Source organism: Xiphophorus hellerii, chromosome 10 (assembly GCF_003331165.1).
Source record: "Xiphophorus hellerii strain 12219 chromosome 10, Xiphophorus_hellerii-4.1, whole genome shotgun sequence".
In the NCBI taxonomy this organism is placed as follows: Eukaryota; Metazoa; Chordata; class Actinopteri; order Cyprinodontiformes; family Poeciliidae; genus Xiphophorus; species Xiphophorus hellerii.
The window spans coordinates 9285234-9303600 of NC_045681.1; the positions used below are offsets into that span (position 1 = coordinate 9285234).

Genomic DNA, 18367 nt, shown 5'->3' on the forward strand with positions numbered 1-18367 from the left:
TAGATTTCTATTCATTTGATTTATGCTGTGCATATTATCTAACCTACAAATGACTTCTTTTGCCCTCAAAGGGACATTTTGCCTGTCTTAAAATAGTGTGCTGTTACAATTAAGTACAAACGTTTTGGAGGAAAATTTGTAGAAAAGCAACAAAGGTTTTCTACAATTCTACAATCCAGGGAAACTAAATTGTTAAGACCACTCAAGAATTACAAGAAAGTTTTTGGAGTGGTATTAAACTTTATTTGCTTTTGGTTTAAATGTTTCTGTTAGACTTGGAAAAATAAAGATTCAAGTCCTGTAAAAGTGCCTTAAACAGGGACAGTTTCTTGCTATAGTTAAACATGGCAACTGCTTAGGACCTCCAAGCCACCAGGGGGCCCCAAAGCTGCATGTTCAGCATACAAAACATTAAAATACCCCGTCTTTATCTGTAGCTATCTATTTGTTACATATTTTATATGTTTGAAAAACAAATAAAACTTGATAGTTTTGTGTTTTTTGCGTTATCAGGTCATTTGTTGGACGCATTTGTTGGTGATGTTGGCTGGATAATTGGTTGCTAAGCACTTTTTAAAAATTATTTTTCTACTAAGTTTCTGCTACGCGTAAGCTAGCCTTGGGTGATTTTCATTTAGCTGGCAGGAATGTATTCTTCATTAACTGAGCTATAGTGTCACACTGTATATATATATATATATATTTATATATATATATATATATATATATATATATATATATATATATATATATATATATATATGTATATATAAAGTCAATTTTCACTAAAAAACTCAGAAATTTTTGGGATTATTCTCAGAATTATTCTAAAGTTTCAAAAGGTCTTTTTTTTTTTTTTTACTTTTTGAAACAAGTAAAAGTTAAAAAGTATTTGGTAAAACATATACTGAAGTACTGGTAATTAATCAAATTATCAATCATTTGATATTTAAAGATGACATAATCAGTCGGACCAAAATTTGGGTATTTTGAGAATAAAATAACAATAATTCATACAAGTAACAAAAAATAACAAAAATCAAGCAAAAGAAATCAGTATCTTTCAATAAAAAAACTTATGAAACTGTAACAAAAACCGCAGGTGTGTCTGTGTCTGATCAATTTTTGAATAAAACTTTCACCAAACTTTTCGCAATGTTCAATGAAGCAATGTTCTTCACTGCTTCATTCAGTGAATGGGTAGACAACCCAGACATTTTACTCAAGTAAGAGTAGCGATACTTAATAAAATGACTCAAGCTAAAAGTGAAACGTACAACGTAATAAAAGAAAATACGAGTAAGTGTAACTAGTTACTACCCAACTGTTCACATTCAGTGTTTAATATTGTAGGTCAGATTCAAGTTATGTTGGAAAAAGGGACCTTTTCTTCTCATCATGTGGGAGGCAGCGCCCTCTGCCGGTGGTCCGTGTAGCGAGCGGGGAGGAGCCGCAGATTTATAGAACCTCCTCGATCCCTGAAGTCAAAACACTCCGGGCAGACAGACGTTTGCTGACAGCAGTGTGAGGACGGGTCTCTGGTCTCACCGTGTAGCCTCTCTGTCATTACGGAGCCGAACCGGCAGGTCCTGCCCGGTTGTTGTTGTTGTTGACGTGCGTGTCGGGTGAAACCAGCGGAGGGAGGAAGTGTTGCCTCTGGATCTACTCCGCAACGCAGCTGCGCAGAGGGAGACGAAGAGGCTGAAGAAAAAGAAAAAGAAGAAGAAGAAGAAGAAGAAGCCCCGCGGCAGTGTTTACCAAGATGCCGTTTTCCGTTAACGGCATCCTTTCTGCGCTCGCGCTGCTGCTGCTGCTGTGGCGCGCGGAGGAGCTCGCGGAAGCGTGCAGCTGCGCTCCGGTGCATCCGCAACAGGCGTTCTGCAACGCCGATGTAGGTGAGTGCAGCTCTGTTGTTGTTGTGCTGTTGTTGTTGACGTGTTGCACCAGGGTGCCCGGCAGCTGTCCGGAGCTGCTGCGGCGCTCCAGAGCCTCCGAGGCGGCTTGAAAGGGCGCCCTTGGCCGGTGGAAACCGCTGGAAAGCCTGACGATGAGAGGGGGGTGTTGCTCCGTGAGAGTCAAGGCCATGGCTCAGGCAGTTTGCACCACATTCAAGCTGCACACTTGCATTCCTACGCAGATTTAATTTAGCCAATAATTGCCAACTGAAAAGCAAAAGTTTAGCAATATTTTGGGAGAAAGAATACTTATAAATATGCTTAAATGTGCATGAGGTAATCTCTAAATAAGGAATAAACACAAATTTCCAAGAAAAGATTATATTAATTTTAACATATACAGAAATCTAAGTCAGTGGGGTTGCTAGATGTAAAACTATCCCAGGCCACGGCCGGATTTAAGAGGATGTGGGCCCCTGGGTTCAGTTTTGCTGCCCTGCCCTGTGTACTCCATAGGCCTCCACAGACACCAGATCTTAATCCAGTTGACTAACTTTGAGATATGGTGAAATGGACCATTTGCGTCATGGAAATGCGTCCGATTTGCCCAGACAAGTCTCCTAATTGCAACAGATTGATCGTTGATTACACTTCGAAGTTTTCAGTCCGGGTTCTCGTGAAAATGAACTTTTCCCAAAATCACAGATTTGTTATTAACAGTCTTTCTTTGAACACAACGTCATCGAACTGAATATTTACTGTAGAGGATCAGCAATGACATCAATGTGCTCCAAACACAAAACATAGAGAACACATTGCAGAGAAAATCGCTTATGAAAAACGAAGTTACCTTCTTTCCAAATGAATTTATAGTCTAGCTTCAAGAGTAAAAAACTTTCTTTTTTTCTTTGTTTTCTTCTTCAGCTCATTTGCTCTTTCCTTAGCAAAAACCATAGTTTGCAGAGAGGCGTCAAGGGATTAAAATCAAGGTAAAGATGAAGGTGATGAGCATTTACAAAAAGTATCAGTCAGAAGAAAAAGGTCCAGAGTCGTGAGGAATTTCAGAAAATATAAAATCGAAGAACTATCAAAAATGAATAGGATAAAATGGAAAGTGGTCATAGAGGCTGAACTAACAATGAAGCAGCTGCAGGAATGTCCAACAAGTTCTGGTTGTTTTCTTCAATAACAACAATCTCCTGTTTTCTCCATATTTATGGGAAAATAGGGAAGAGACGCAAACATTTTAAGGATTTTTTTTTTTGCAGATGTTGCCAACATGATGTGAAAGATCGAATACTAAAATCGAATCATGAGGTTGTTCAAGGACACCTTTGGTGTATCATTTTGTCAGAGGTGGTTACACCTTTGAGATCTAAAATGTATTATATAATGTATTATGTCAGATTTATTTGTGCAGCCCATTTAAATTAACAGCAGTTGACCAAATTGCTCCACAGTTTACACCAACTATCACAACATAAAGAAAAGAATAAAACAATAAAAAAATAAAAACTCAGTGATATTAAGCAGCAACAAGAACACAAGTGGAGTAAAAGTATCAGGAAAAACAGCAACTCAAACTGTATTAAACTGCAATGAAAACATAGATATTAAAAGTGGAAGCGCCTACTGTCTAATGTCAGAGGGCAGGTTGTTCCAAAGTTTAGAAGCCACAACCCAGGAAAAAACATAAGACTGAAGTAACTCAGAGAAATTTGGTGGTAAAAGCACATATAGGCATTTATATGGCACTCTGCTATGACAAAGTGCAGATATTTTCTTTCTTATGTCCACAAAAACCTTGAAAAGGTGATGTTTCTTTGCAGATTGACTAAAGGTGACCTATTATGCTTCCTTGAACAGGTTAGAATATATCTATAGGCTATACAAAATATGTTTGTTAAATTTTTTGCACAAACTTATTCTTGGATAATGAGATTTCAGTCTGGTCAGTTCTGCTTATATCGAGCTCCTTTCAGATTGAGCTGTTTTAGGGCCTCTTGTTACTTTAAATCCAAATAAACTGTTGGAAACGCCACCAACTCCATGTTTACACTTGCAATGGCTGCTACAGATGCGCTGTTACACAACCATATATGTTTGAAAAGCAGAAGTAGAGCCTCCTTCACACCCAAAAAATGTAACAAGTAGTTTCTGGTTGGTAAGTCAACAACAAAGCACTTGTCTTTTCCAGCAGCCATTGTACATCGCACACAGTGGCTCAGCTGGGGTTGCTAGGTAACGAACTGGGCTTCCCTGGGGTTACTAGGTAATGGGCTGGGCTTGTGCCTGCTGATTTGTGACGTTACATTCAGAAGGTTTTTGAAACTGCTCGTTTTCCAGACACCAAAGACATTAACTAAAGTCCAAAAAGCAGCTGGGTGTTTTTTTAAGGACTTTAGCTGTTTTAAGAAGAGTTGAGACCCAAATGGAACTAACAAAATGTGTAAAATGCATATTAGGTCCCCCTTTACAGAAAATACTAAAGTCACACTTTCAGATGTATATGTTCTCATGGCAGTCTGATCTTCACTAGCAGTACTGTGGCTAACTCCTTAGTCTTTTCTTATTCCTCTAAATTTTCCTTCTAAGCATTTAGACTTAGTTTCCATCTTTCAAAGTGGATCCTTTGGAGCATGTGGCTCCCAGTAAAATAGATTTATGCCTTAAGTGCATCTGCACTCAGTCACTGCTCCGTTGGTGTTATTATTTCCCCCTGTGGTTTTATTTTCCCTTCTACCCTTATGTGCACTATCTTAGTCTGATATAACAGGAGAAAATCCAGCCCCATCATTGCGCTCAGCGCTAAAGCTCCAGGATGAAGCCTGGGTTTTGCGGTGCAACGTGGCACCCCTTGTCAGAAGGGGACAAGGGGACGGAGAGAGTATGAATGCTGGGTAAAATTCAACCGCAGAATATGCAACACCACAACCTTTTCTCAATTAGAAAAAAATATATATCTAAAATGCCACTTCTGTGCATTTTTCTGGGTGGTGCTGGAGAGGAATTGCAGGAATGTTTCTGGGGTTTTCCCAACTTATGTTTTTGCTCCGGTGCTGCATGGGGACAACACACCCGTGTGCAGGCTTTCAGAAACCAAACACAACTGAAGGCCTGTGTGTCCATGCCATGCTCCCACTCACTGGCTATGTAGGACATCTGGCTGTCAGTGCTGGGAGGGGGAAAAACGGGCAATAAAAAAATGGCAGTGGAAGTTGAAATATGCATGGTATCCTGAAGAAAGTTGGAAAACTGGATTGCTGTGGCTTCAGCTTTTCTGCTTTTTAACTCAAATCACACAAGAAGTATGTGTGCTTCACAAAACGGAGGCTCTATTTTCAGGTGTGACTCAATCTCTCGCCGGCCGGGTGTCAGCTCCAGAGACAGGATGTCTAGCAGCAGAGGTGCATAGGTGTGCTTGTGTTGTTTTTTTTTTCTAACTGCGTATGAGTCAGAAAAACATTTTTAATGGTCATGCAGACCACCAAACCACAGAAATTCCCAGTTTCATTGGTGGCGCATAATTTTTCATCAGCTTAGAGGGTAAGGCGGCAACGTGCCATCAGAAGCACCCACAGAAAGCACAGCAGTGGCATGGAGGAGGGCAGGGATGCGGTTGAATGGCGTTTAGATGACTTCAAATAGGAAAAATCATGGAGAAATTTGCATAAATACAACAGTGCAGGTTTGTTTTAGTAAACCGAAGCCTGGCTTTAGCTGTTTGACTCAGTGTGTGTGTGTGTAACCTCTTCAGTTTTCATCCAAAGTGATGCTCCAGGTCAGACCGCAAGTCATCAAGAGTCCTGCCGTGTCATGCGTCCACTCCACAACTAGCAGTGCAAACATCCTCTTTTTAAATAAATCACTTGGCCACAGAGGGGGACTTCCCCCCCACTGCCCTGCCCAGTCAGACTGGTTTATTGTCTGGAAGGCCAGAGTCACCAAACTGTCTGCACAGAAGCAGAAGTAGCAAACAAACAGTATTTTCAGCTTAACATTTTTATCCACCCTCCATATATGTTGTTTTATTCACTAAGAGGAAACAAAAAATGAAATGCTGACTTCTTCAACCAATTCAAATTCAGAAAATCATCAAATTAGTTCCAGTTTATGTCTCTTGATAGTTTGCAGCTGAAATTTGGTATTGTTTTGGTTTTTATTTTATTTATTTGTTAGTCTCCCATTTTTATAATTAACTTATTATTTTTATTAGACTTAATTTAATTTTTCTATTTTATTATGCATCTACTTGTGATGTTGTGTTTGTTGTGAAGCAGTTTGGTCAGCTCAGGCTGTTGTAAATGTGCCTTATAAATAAACTTTGACTTGACTTGAGTGTTTTGATCAAATATGGGGATAAATAACCAAAATTTGCTACAAATTTCATCGATGAACTATTTGTCTCAAGAAGTATTTCTAAAGGCTTCAAATGATTAAGCAAATTTATAATTTCAGAGAGACATCAAGTCCTGTAAAAATACATCATGAAAGAGTTAATCTAACATGGAAGTTTTAAATGATTTGATTAAGAATAAAAATTCCCCTAAACCTAAAAACCCTTGATGGTGAAAACTGTTTTAAAGAATTTCAGATCATGTTTTTGGTCACCGTGGAGAAATTTCAGCCCTCTTTTTTTGTAAGAATTTAGCCACAATAGAGGATTTTCTTGTTTCAGGCCATGCCACAGGACCTTGATAAGATTTAATTCAGACTTTGACTAGGCCACTCCAAAACTTTCATTTTGAAAATTGTTTATTTTTGAACTCTTATTTTTTTTCTTGACATAAATGTCGTAAGAAGATGGCTGCACATTTTCCTTCTTTATTTTATGCTTGAGAGCAGAATTGATGTTTTAATGCATTACAGAAAGTTACCCAATTTCTGGAGAAGCAAAGCAGCCCCAGAGCATCACACCACCTCCACCGTGTTTGACTATCAGTTAAGGATGGGCGATATGGACTTAAGATTTTATGACGATATTTTGAAATGAAAATAATGGTAGAAAAAACAGTTAATTATTAACTTTAGGTAACCAATGGCACCACAAACATGAATGCTGCTTTTGAAAAACAACATTTCTATTTGAAATAAGCTTCTTCAGGACACCATACACTTAAAAAAGTGTGATTTATTTCACCAATCTGCACATAGATACTTCATTTATCATCATATTTTTAAATTTACAAATATTTTTAGATGCTATTGTGGAAAAAAACAGGACAGAATATAGTAAAATTAACATTTTAGTCAGTTTTTTAAATAATTTAAATTTACTGTAACAATAATAAATCAGAATTCTTATTTCTAAATTATAAATGATACGATAAGAGCCTACTCCTTCTGTCAGCAGGATTTTCTTTCCTTAAACTCTGTGGTCATTTAAACCAGATGTAACTGGGCGCACACCTTCCATAAAGTTCTGTTTGTGTTCAGAAAGATAAATCCAGAGCTTTAACACAGATGTTGCACGACAATCTGAGAGCAAGTCGGATTTTTATTTAATGTTGAAGTGAAGTAGAAGACCCACTTACATCTGAAGCTGATTAAATCAGACCAAAGAAGACGCTCTGCTGATTTGGTGATCACTGGACGGCGAAAAAACAAGTTGACAGACGTGCTGAACAATCAGTGGGGGGCTCTGTGGTGTGTGTGTGTGTGTGTGTGTTTGAGAGGAAATCATTGCATATTCCAAATGATACATGTGTATAAGTCATTAGGCGTCATCTCAGCTGGCAGGATCAGGGAACAACTGAAATGTGGGTCACTTAGTGGTTTATGGAGGGGGTGGGGGGTCCAGGCTGCTGGATGATGCGCACTGATCAGACGATTTCAGGATCAACCGGCTCCCAAACTCAACCGCCTTACTGGTAATCCTTCGCTTCTCCAGATCTTACACGAACATAATCTGATTAGTTCTCGATATATGTATCGTCCCAATAATTATTGCGATAGCTGATGTTATTGAAATGGTATAATGATGCTCTCAAAGACTGGTAAACTTTAATTTAGTAAAAAAAAAAAATCCACAACACTGGAACTGGAAGATATTTTAAACACCCAAAATTAGTGAATAAAGTGAGAAACAAAATCTTCTTACAAACACAAACATAAATAAAATGGATTATTTCTGTAAACAAATTCACGCTCCACAAATATTAACCATCAGAATGTAAATTATCGCGATTATTTTAGTTTATGATGCGATTAATTAGTGTAGGCTGTGTTTATTTGTCCACTGTAGCTGATGCTGCTGCACATTTGCACAAGCTTCAAATGTAACTAAATTGTACAAGTTTTTCTGGGTATTTTGATTCCTCTAAAGCAGAACCGATATATTGTTTTGCTTCCTGTGTCAACACTTTATGTTGCTGTCCTGTTGCAGCATGTCGGGCAAACCACACGGAGAAGCTGCCAGGGAAACAAAGAATATCTGAAGACGAAATCTTAATTGCTTGATTGACTTTATGGAATCAAGATCATCAGAGTAGATGAGTTACATTGATAAAATGTGAGCCTGTGTTTGTTTTTTGGTGGTGAACATATGTGTAAAGTGGATGTGTGCGTGCGTGTGCTAGAATTGCAATGACGTTGCAATGAATACAAACTGGTATGAAAAAACAAAGAAAGGAGACCCAGAGAGGTGTTTAAGGGGGATCTATTATGTAAAATTCACATTTTGCACATTTTTAATACTTCCATTTAGGTCTCTAGTGCTTCTCCAAACAGCCCAAGTACTTAAAAAAACACCCACCCTTGAGTGTTTTGGTAATAAGTTCATTCTTTTTGGTACTGAATAATGAGCAGTTTCAAAAATCTCCTGATTGAGTCACAATCAACAGGCACTAGCAACCCAGCCAGAGCTCCAGCACATTTGGTCAGCTGGTTTTACCGTTGTATGCACTGTACAATGGCTGCTGGAAAAGACATGTTGATGTACCATCAAGAAACCACTTGCTGCATTCTTGTTGGATGTGAAGTAGGATCCAGTTCTGCTTTTCAAAGATGTTTGTTTGTTTAATTGTGCATTTGTTTCCAGCCATTTTCCTGTGTGAGAGTAAACGTTGAGCTGGGGGGGCGGCCATCAGCAGCATATTTGGATTTAAAGTGACACGAGGCCTTAAAACAGCTCAGTGTGAAAGGAGATCAAATTAGGCTGAACTGACCAGACTGAAATCTCATTATCTTAGAATATTTTTGTAGAAATGTAGCAAACATGTTTTGTATAGCCCATAATGTGTTCAAGGAAGCATAACAGGTCACCTTTAACGGCAGAATACAAAAGGCTCTCCAAGAATATAGAGTAAACTGAGCCAAAGGGGGGTGAGAACAGCAGTGTGTGTCTTTATCTCTGTGCACGTCCTCTGTTCATGCTCATTGTAGCCACCCCCACCAAACACACGTACACCCACACTCTTATTGCTCATATTTTCCATTCTGAAATAAATGCTCCTAGCATAGCTGAAGCTTGAAGTCAGTCAAGCCATTAAAACACACAAAATACACACACACACACTCATGGCCGAGTCATTCTCCGAGCTGCGAGTCCAATTTTTTAATCCCTAAATCTGTTCCTGTCGTTGGTTCCTGCTCCTGTTTTGCTGTAAGCTGGTGTTGTTGTGGTTTGAGTGTGCTTAGGCTCTGTTATTAGCCTGAATTGAGAATCAGAGGTTTGGGTGGTAATTTAGAGGAGGATGCGTTGGCTGCACTGCGTCCATAATTAGCTGCACTTATAAACGTGGTTTATAAGTAGAAAACGTTAGAGTGTGAATGCTTGCTTCTAAGAATTTTTATTTTTATTTGAGATTTTTTTTTCAATCTAATACAAAGCAAATATGTAACTTTGTATTTGTTTTTCAAAGAAACTCTTTCAAGGGCTTAAATTTCTTCAGGTTTAAAAATATGCAGCTTCTCATGCATATTTTATATTTGGAAACTGAATATTAGAGTTCTGTTCGACTCCGATTTTACACTCCAGTGTAAAATAATTCATGTTGAAAAAGTTTCTTATTGGACTATAAATGAATTGGAGACATGTTGGCTCATTAAGCGTCTCAGTTACCAAGGTCCATCTTTAATGAAAGACATTTTGCAGCCCAGATTGTAACCTTAGCTGATGCATGCAGGCTGCTAGCGGAGGTGTCCTTCATTTGATGCTATCTGGTTCTGTTAAGCCACAACAGCAATAGCTGCAGAGTTTGTAGTTTGGGTTATTTTGGCTTTACAGGTGAAAAGCCAACAGATGAGTTAAGTTCTTTATTTGATGGAAGCTTCACAAGAAATTATACCAATAAAAGATTGAACTGTGGGCAGGATTAGCGCTAATATTCTCCAAAATTATTGCCATAAAAATACATCTTATCTCTATGAGACGAAAAGGTGATCCTGCTTCAACTTTTCCCTGAATATTATTGCTAGGAATCATTTAGTTTCTGTACAATTATTTGCTCAAATATTTCAAACCAATCAATGGATGAAAGTTTTAAGCTGGTAATTTTCTAGCTTCATGTAACACTTAGCTGCGCTGCAATCATTCTTCCAGAAGCACAATATCAATACTCTTTCAATATCTGCTTTACAAAATTACTTTTCCTTTTTTTTTTTGCTAGAGCTTCACCAGTCAGGTATTTTCTGGCCGATGTAATCTTTTAGCTTCTTTTCTTATTTTGTAAAATCACTGGTGAAGATATGTAACTTATTTTATTTCGATTTCTTTAATTCAGCTTTTGATGACATGATTAGCCCTCGCAGCTGGTCAAGCATAAAATCTGCCAGTTACTATCTTTAATTTTGATTTTAGTTTATCTATTTTCAAGTACAGTAGTTTGGGCATTTTTATTTTTAATAAACAAAGACTGTTGACTATTTATCTCAAGGTAGACAAATCAAGAAGAAATACCTACACCTTATGTTTTTATGCCCAAATTCTAACATTTCTGGTTTTTATTTAACCTTTTCTGAATAAAAGGTCACTTCTTACTTTGTGCTCAGCTCTTATTTGGTGGACCGGGGTTGGCAAGTTGAAATCTGAACAAACACCTGGACTTCCTCAAGGCTGGATTCTATGACACAAATAAGAAACGATATGAGATAAGAAAGGACATGAATGTGGAGGGATGGAGGAAATGTCACCACTTTTAGACAATCGAAAAGGTGGAAACACAAATGTTTTTCCTACACTTATCTCTTCCCACGTTTATCCAGACATAGAAAATCTTGAAATCCTATTCCATACGTGTGCAAACACATCTATACTTCTGAGTTAAATCTTCATCTGACTCTGTTTTCCAGTGATCCGTGCAAAAGTGGTGGGCGAAAGAGAAGTCGATTCTGGGAATGACATCTATGGGAACCCCATCAAGAGGATCCAATATGACGTCAAACAAATCAAGGTTTAAATTAACCTACAGATGCCCAACATGTTAGAAAAGGTTTTAGTGTTTTACTCTTAAATATTCTTGTTGATATTTCAGATGTTTAAAGGACCCAACCAGGACATTGAGGCGGTTTTCACTGCACCTGTTTCTGCTGTGTGTGGCGTCACCCTGGATGCAGCTGGGAAGAAGGAGTACCTAATTGCAGGTATTTATACTAAATAATGTTGCACAACTATTGTGTTAATGAAGAAGAAAGCAAATTCACAGAAACACCCAGAAACTGAGCTATATGTAGAAATTAGTTTGAACATTTCTTTGTCTTGATTGCAGCAGCTTCAGTGTAATAAACAAAAGTTAGGAAACTTTGTGGAGACAGTGAGGAGAGGTTGGAAAGCAACGGGAATTTTTAAAAAAAGATGACATTTGGACATGCAGGTGTGCTAAACCAGGCAGACAAACACAGGGTAGATAAAGACTAGTGGGCATGTTGGGGGAGGAAACTCTTTATGTCATTATGGATAATGATACGTTTCTGTCTAAACTCTGTGGAGACCAGTGGGCCCTCGTCTGCCGTAAGACGCTTCGAGTCTCCGGGAACGGTTGAGTAGCTGTTTACTCCACAGTGCATTTCTCAACAGCTCAAAAACTGCAAACGGGTGTAATTATCATTTCTATGTTAACACACAGCGTAGCTTTAACGAGAAATGCATCACTCAAGAAAAAACGGAGCTCCGCAGGGCTTAATATTTGACCCATTTTTAAATTTTTTATTCATAGCTGCTGTTTCATAGAAATAATTTGACTTTTTAGACTTAGCGATATTGAGCATCTTAGAGTGAGATGAGAGTGTCACTATTTTAAAATAAGTTCAGGCTGAAACTAAATGCAAAGGATCAGGGATGCTTGAATATTCTGTAGAGTCAGAAACAAAGATCATCATGAAGACCAAGGAAGAATAAAACTGTGTGAACTTCTCATGGAGTGATGTTTAATCCATCACATGAAAATGGAAAGAGCATGACACAGCTGCAAACCTAAAACTAAAAATTATTAATAAATTATTAACTCTGCATTCAAAAAGTATTTTTTAAAATTAAAATATTTTCACATTGATTTAATTTGTCAGTGTGCATCTAAAATCTGCTTTAATTTGATTCATGACAAATTTAACACAACTATTTACCTTGAAGATTATATTTAAGTGGCCCTTTGTAGTCTAGAGGGCCACATACAGAGCTGGAGCGGGCAGGATTTGGCCCCTGGACCTCGAGTTTGACATATGTGATCTAAAGTTGCTATAAGAGCTCTTTCTGAAAATATTCAGAAAGACTAACTGTAGCTACGAGAACTGTTAATGAGACAAAATATTAGGATTAGTGAGGAGGATATTTAGACTCTCTTAAGACGGAAAGACACACAAAATGGAGAGATATTCTGTATCAAATGGGTAGAGCTGTGAAAGCAACAGACATTTATAATAATAAACCTTTTTAAAAAGTAGACAATCTACAGCTCAAACATTTTAAGTTATAATATGGTAAACTGGTCTTATTCCACTGGCATGTTATTTCACTTATAGCTTGAACTTTTTCATCAATATAAAGAAATTACTAACTTAAAACAAGCTCACTTATAAGTTAGTTTTGTCTTATTTTGAGCTTGTGGAAACTACAAGACCAAAAATACTTGGTAGGATTTTATGTTTTTGTAATGTTGCAGCGAGAATTGCAGAGAAAGATTGTGCTACAAAGTGTTGAGTCTGGTTGGATGACTGGACTTTTCAGAGTTTTATTTCAAAACAACAACAAAAAACATGTCTCTTTTGCTTCCTTTCCCACTTATGCACAGCTATGTGTTCAGCCAGTTACACAAAAAATACACAGAAGTTTGCTGCTGCAACATGACAAAATGTGAGAAAGCTTCAGGAGAGCGAACACTTTTTCACCACACTGTAATGTTTTCATGTTGAGAGAGGTTGATGTTGTGAATTCAACGAACAGGAGCATCTGAATGAGGCGGCAGACGAAGCAGAGGAGACTCAGCAGATCATGAGGTCATTCATGCTCTGGTTTCCCCATCTCAGACAGAGATGCACCCGCAATCATTCGCCCCCTCTAATTACACGGAGTTGTAAGAGGAGGAACTGCTGAAGCCAGCGTTTCCTTTCGCAGCCTCAAACAGTGGCAAAAACCAGTCAGTTTTCTGCTGAGTGGGGCATCTTTGGAAAATTATTCATCTTCTCTTTAGGTGGAAGGGTCAAAAGTTGGAAGATTTGCGATGAATTGTGAGTCACATGAAGACTCCAACATGCTGAGAGGTGTTTTACAGACAGACAGTGATGAGGACGAAGGGACGCACATCTCAGGAAATCTGCCAACTTTGCTCCACATATCTTGTTTTGTCTAGTGCCACTTGTGTGGGTTGCACAGACGCTGGCGCAGTCGTTAAGTGTGGATGCCTGCGGGCTCCAGTCTGGAAAGCAACAGCTTTTTATCTGGTGCACCAACGAATCTGTTATCTGTTGTTCAGCCTGTGAGAACATCCAGGGCTTGTTGTTTTTCGCCTAATCTTGTTTCGTCTGAAATGTTCTCTCACATGTGCTGTTTTGACGCTCCACGCCACGACTCGCTCTTTTCCAGGCAAGGCTGAGGCGGGCGGACGCATGCACGTGACCCTGTGCGATTACATCATGCTCTGGGACTCCTTGAGCGCCACCCAGAAAAAGAGCCTCAGCCAGCGCTACCAGATGGGCTGTGACTGCAAGGTAAGGCAGCATAGGGCCATCTGTGTCTGGTTAACTCCCAGCATGACTAAACAAAACAGCAAAACAGGCAGCAGATATTCGCTTCCTGCAGAGAAAATCCAGACACAAGCAGGCTGGGTGAAAACAAGACATCACAACAACAAACTGGATTTTAAAGTTAGAATTGATCACTTTTGGTGGTTGGTTTTTAATTTTATCTTAATAAATTAGGTGAAAACAACATATTGTTGTTTAAGGAGTTCTCGACATCCATCAAAAGCTGCAACTTTTCAATTCAGTCACGTGATTCAAGTGTTTTTTTCTCTTAGTTCTGATGATTACGAATAAAAACCCTCAATTGCATTTCTTAGAATATTACATAAGACCAAGCAAAAAGGATATTTTTAATACAAAAATTCTACGTTATCCTAATAATAAGGAAGACTGCTGACTTTGATAGTTGTTCAGTAGACAGTCATCAACAGCTTCAACTGGGAGGGTAAGCAGCTATAAAGTTCATTATTAAGTAAGCTGGCTGTTTGCAGAGTGTCGTATCCAAACATCTTAATTTAATTGGAGTGGAAGGAAAAACTGGGTTAGGAAGTGATGCACAAGCAACAGGGATAACAGCATCTTATTAAGTGGTTTAGTAAAGTTTCTAACAAGTCTGCAAAAGCCTTGAAGAGTATTTGATTTGACTATTTGGGTGGAGAAAAAGAATAAAGTTAAGAAAAACATTATTTCCAGACTTTACTGCTTATATCATTCTCTAAAAATGCCATCCCTCATTACAGTTGTCATAGCATGTAGTGTTTGGAGATTCAAACTGCTCAAAACCTTCTCTATTTTTTAGTAGATGAGATGCTAGAGCTCACAGAAAATGGTGACAAGCTTACAATAATGTAAAATAATTATCGATTTATTCATTTGATTTAACAAATTTCTTCGGTCTATACAAATAAGTAATTACAAAACAAATTTCCATAGCGGTAGACATTAAATGAACAATATAAGTTACAAACAACACATAATTTTCCAGAAGTGTATGACCTAAAGTGTTTTGAATTGATTTAAAGTGGAGCATTTTTTCCTCATCTAAACTGATCCAAAGTTTTACTCCATGCACTGAAATGCACATTTCTGTTTAAAATCACACTTCATTCTGTTATTTTTGTCATCTTAAGACAAAGAACTTTTATACACTAATTGGCAGTAATCTCTTCATAGCATTTTTAACATTTATAACAAAAAGAATCACCAATATCTTTAATTTCCTGCTAATATTATTCAGTTTCATGTTAGCACAGAGTTCACAGGGACTGTGTCTTGTGTTTTTCTGCAGATTGTGCGCTGTCCCTCTCTGCCCTGTGAGATCTCAGCCCCTGAGGAGTGTCTGTGGACGGACCTGATGATCGAGAAGCAGGTGCATGGACGCCAGGCCAACCACTATGCCTGCGTCAAGAGGGCAGATGGCTCCTGCTCTTGGTACCGTGGCGTCGCCCCACCCAAGAAGGAGTTTCTGGACGCAGAGGACCCTTAAGTCCGTAACCTGACAGAGAGAAACGGAAACAAGGCAATTGAAATAAATAAAAAATTAGGCTATTTAAAAATGTAAAGCTATCGTGATAGAAATTAGCTGCTGTTCTGAAAATAACTTTTAGCCTCTTGTCGATGTGACCACTTTTCATGCTAAAGTTTCCCATGATTAAACAACTCAGAAGTGGCTCAAAAGTTGTCGTCGGATGCAGCATTTTTTTATTAAAAAAAATTTAAAAAAACATGACATCATGAGACTTTGGCTGTGTTGGAAATGTTCACTCACTCGTTATGTAAAGTTCATTTTAAACTAATTCGTATTTACAGTTATTTATTTCATAAATAATCACCTGCAAGATAGAGGCCCAAATTTGAGGTGATAGAATCGGAAAATCAGACAATTAGCATTGACGTTAGCAGTACGACGCTGTTTTACACACTTCACGCACAGTTAGCATACTAGCATACTGATACTAGCAGTCAGGCTCAGTTAACTTAATGGTTAGATGTTTAATATTAGCCTTCACTCAATCTGTTTGTTATTAAAAGTTGATTACTTTTCTTGAAAGCAAAATAATTGAAGTAATTTCCTGTTTTATTCAAGTCAGCCCATAGTTAACTGACACTGTTGTTAGCAGTTAGCATGCTGACATTAGTGGTCACCACTCCGCTATAAGGTAACTTCTTAGCATTAGCTTTGATTTGTCTTTTAAGACCTTTAGTGAAAACACAACAGTGGTCCTAGAAATCAGTTTCTGATTCTAAAACATCCATTTACAGTTAACATTTGCTAATGCTAACGGTTAGCATAAGCCGTAGGCGGTTTATACAGACCTCCCTGTATTCTACTTTACAAAATGGGCGAATTACTAATAGTGGACTCAGTAATGAAAGAGTGGACAATTTGAACACAACTATAGACTGGTGGAGTGTCGGTGCAACTTCCTCCTGAGGCTGGCGTTAGGAGGTAATAAACTCTTGCTGAGACAGAGCGCTCCCTGTCCAAAAACGCTCGACATCAGAGCGGCAGTCAATCATTCTCTGCTCCCTCAGCCCATCATTTACTCTCCATCTTGCTTCAACTTTTATTACCTCATTCTCTATTTTATTCCAAAGCAAATTTCAAGTTGCCTTTCTTTTTTTAAGACTTAAATATCTCTTATTTACACTTCTCTCATTTTCTCCCCATAAGTACTGGTGACGTTAGACGCCCGCAACCTGCTTTCCTTAAATAGAGCGCGTAGATGAAGATTACCCATCTAAATTAAAGCCAACTCCTCTTCACTACTCTGCAGTCGAATCTTAAATACTGTGTCCCCTTCTTTCTTTTTCATCTTTATGTATCTGTACAGTACCTATGCATATACTTTTGGTGTTACTTGATAATTATTATTTACTGCGTTAGAACTAGATTTGCACTTTTTGGAGGATGAATTCCAGTAAAGACAAGAGCCTGAGCACGCGGATGTGACATTTGTCATTTGCCCAGACTGCCAAATCTGCCTCTGGCGCAGATTTTGTCTGCACCAGATGAAAGATTTTGTCTGGTGATGAAAGAACACACGCAAATCTTCGCTATGTTTGTCATAACACAAAATAAAATATTACAATAAAACCGTAGACGTGTGAAAGTTCTGGGTGTCGGGAAACTTGGGGGAGATTGAATGTGTGAAAGAGGGATTGAGACGAGCTCGCAAGATGATATTTCAGTGTCTTTGTATTATCTGTTGATTGTAAATGCAAACAGCGGTTTAATGGTATTCTCTACATGCCTAATGTTAGCTCTGACTTCTCTTTCAAGTTATTATTAAATAAAAGCTTTATCGCTGTCCTAGAAAGCAACCTAATCAAAGTTTACAGTGCTGTTTTATACACCTCAACCTACAATAACTAAAAATATATATGTATGATGAAGTATTAGAGGCATAATTTAAAAGTAAACTCTTTCTATTTCCATTTACTTTGTACTTTTCAGTGTTATTATAAAAGCCGTCATGATTTTTGTGTGATTGTCCACAATTGTTTTTAGCTGTCTTCAAACAGAGGGACCTCTTGCGCTGGAGTAACGTGAGAGTGCGGTTAACAAGTCCTTTTAGCGGAAGTGTAGAGAAATAAGTATACATTGTTTTATTAGAGGACTTTGCATGTTTTTGATGCTTTGTGTAAGTCCAGGCAAAGGACAGAATATTCAGTATTATCAAATAAAAACACAAGTTTGAAAGAGTATCTTCTGCTTGTCTGTGGGGGTTTTATTTTGCTTTTGTTTCATTATTTTAATTCAAAAGATATTCCAGGCCAGAATACAATAGCGTCTTTGCTCGTTAAATTTCAGCTTAAAAGCAGGTCAAGGCTTTACAAGAATGAGAGTATAGCAGCTAGATATATACTTACTCAAATTAGCGTTATTAGCATTTCTATGGGGGAATTTCTCTGCCATAATCCAAAAGCACACATTTTCAGTCCTGAAAGCAGGAATTCATGTCTTTCTTCTCAAAACTTGTAATGCTTGTACTCAAAACTTCTCCTTTCGCTCAGGCTCTCTGCTTGCTTACGAAGCATTTTCTGCTTGCTTCTTGAACAAGAAATGAGCACAGGTGTACCTCAAGACTGTGTTCTCAGTTCTTTATCTTTTACTCTGCTGACCGATTATTCTTCTACAAAATGCAGCACAAAAGAGGTGTTGAAGTTTTCCAACCAAAAGAAAAGAGGATGAAACATCCTACCAGAGCAGAGTGAGTCAGTGCGGGAACAATAATCTGCCTTAAGACCTCAATAAAACTACAACGCTGAGAGTCAGCAGAACTAAACTTCAGAGA

General features: G+C 38.1%; 1 protein-coding gene across 1 annotated transcript; it reads left to right on the top strand.

Annotated features, from left to right (window-relative positions):
- The first annotated feature begins 1462 nt into the window (after positions 1 to 1462).
- On the top strand, positions 1463 to 17777 carry timp2a (TIMP metallopeptidase inhibitor 2a). Its single transcript, XM_032573809.1, has 5 exons — positions 1463 to 1895; positions 11187 to 11287; positions 11369 to 11477; positions 13912 to 14036; positions 15358 to 17777. Exons 1-5 carry the CDS (start codon positions 1763 to 1765, stop codon positions 15553 to 15555), a joined length of 666 nt encoding a protein of 221 aa, XP_032429700.1. The 5' UTR covers positions 1463 to 1762; the 3' UTR covers positions 15556 to 17777.
- Positions 17778 to 18367: the final 590 nt, after the last annotated feature.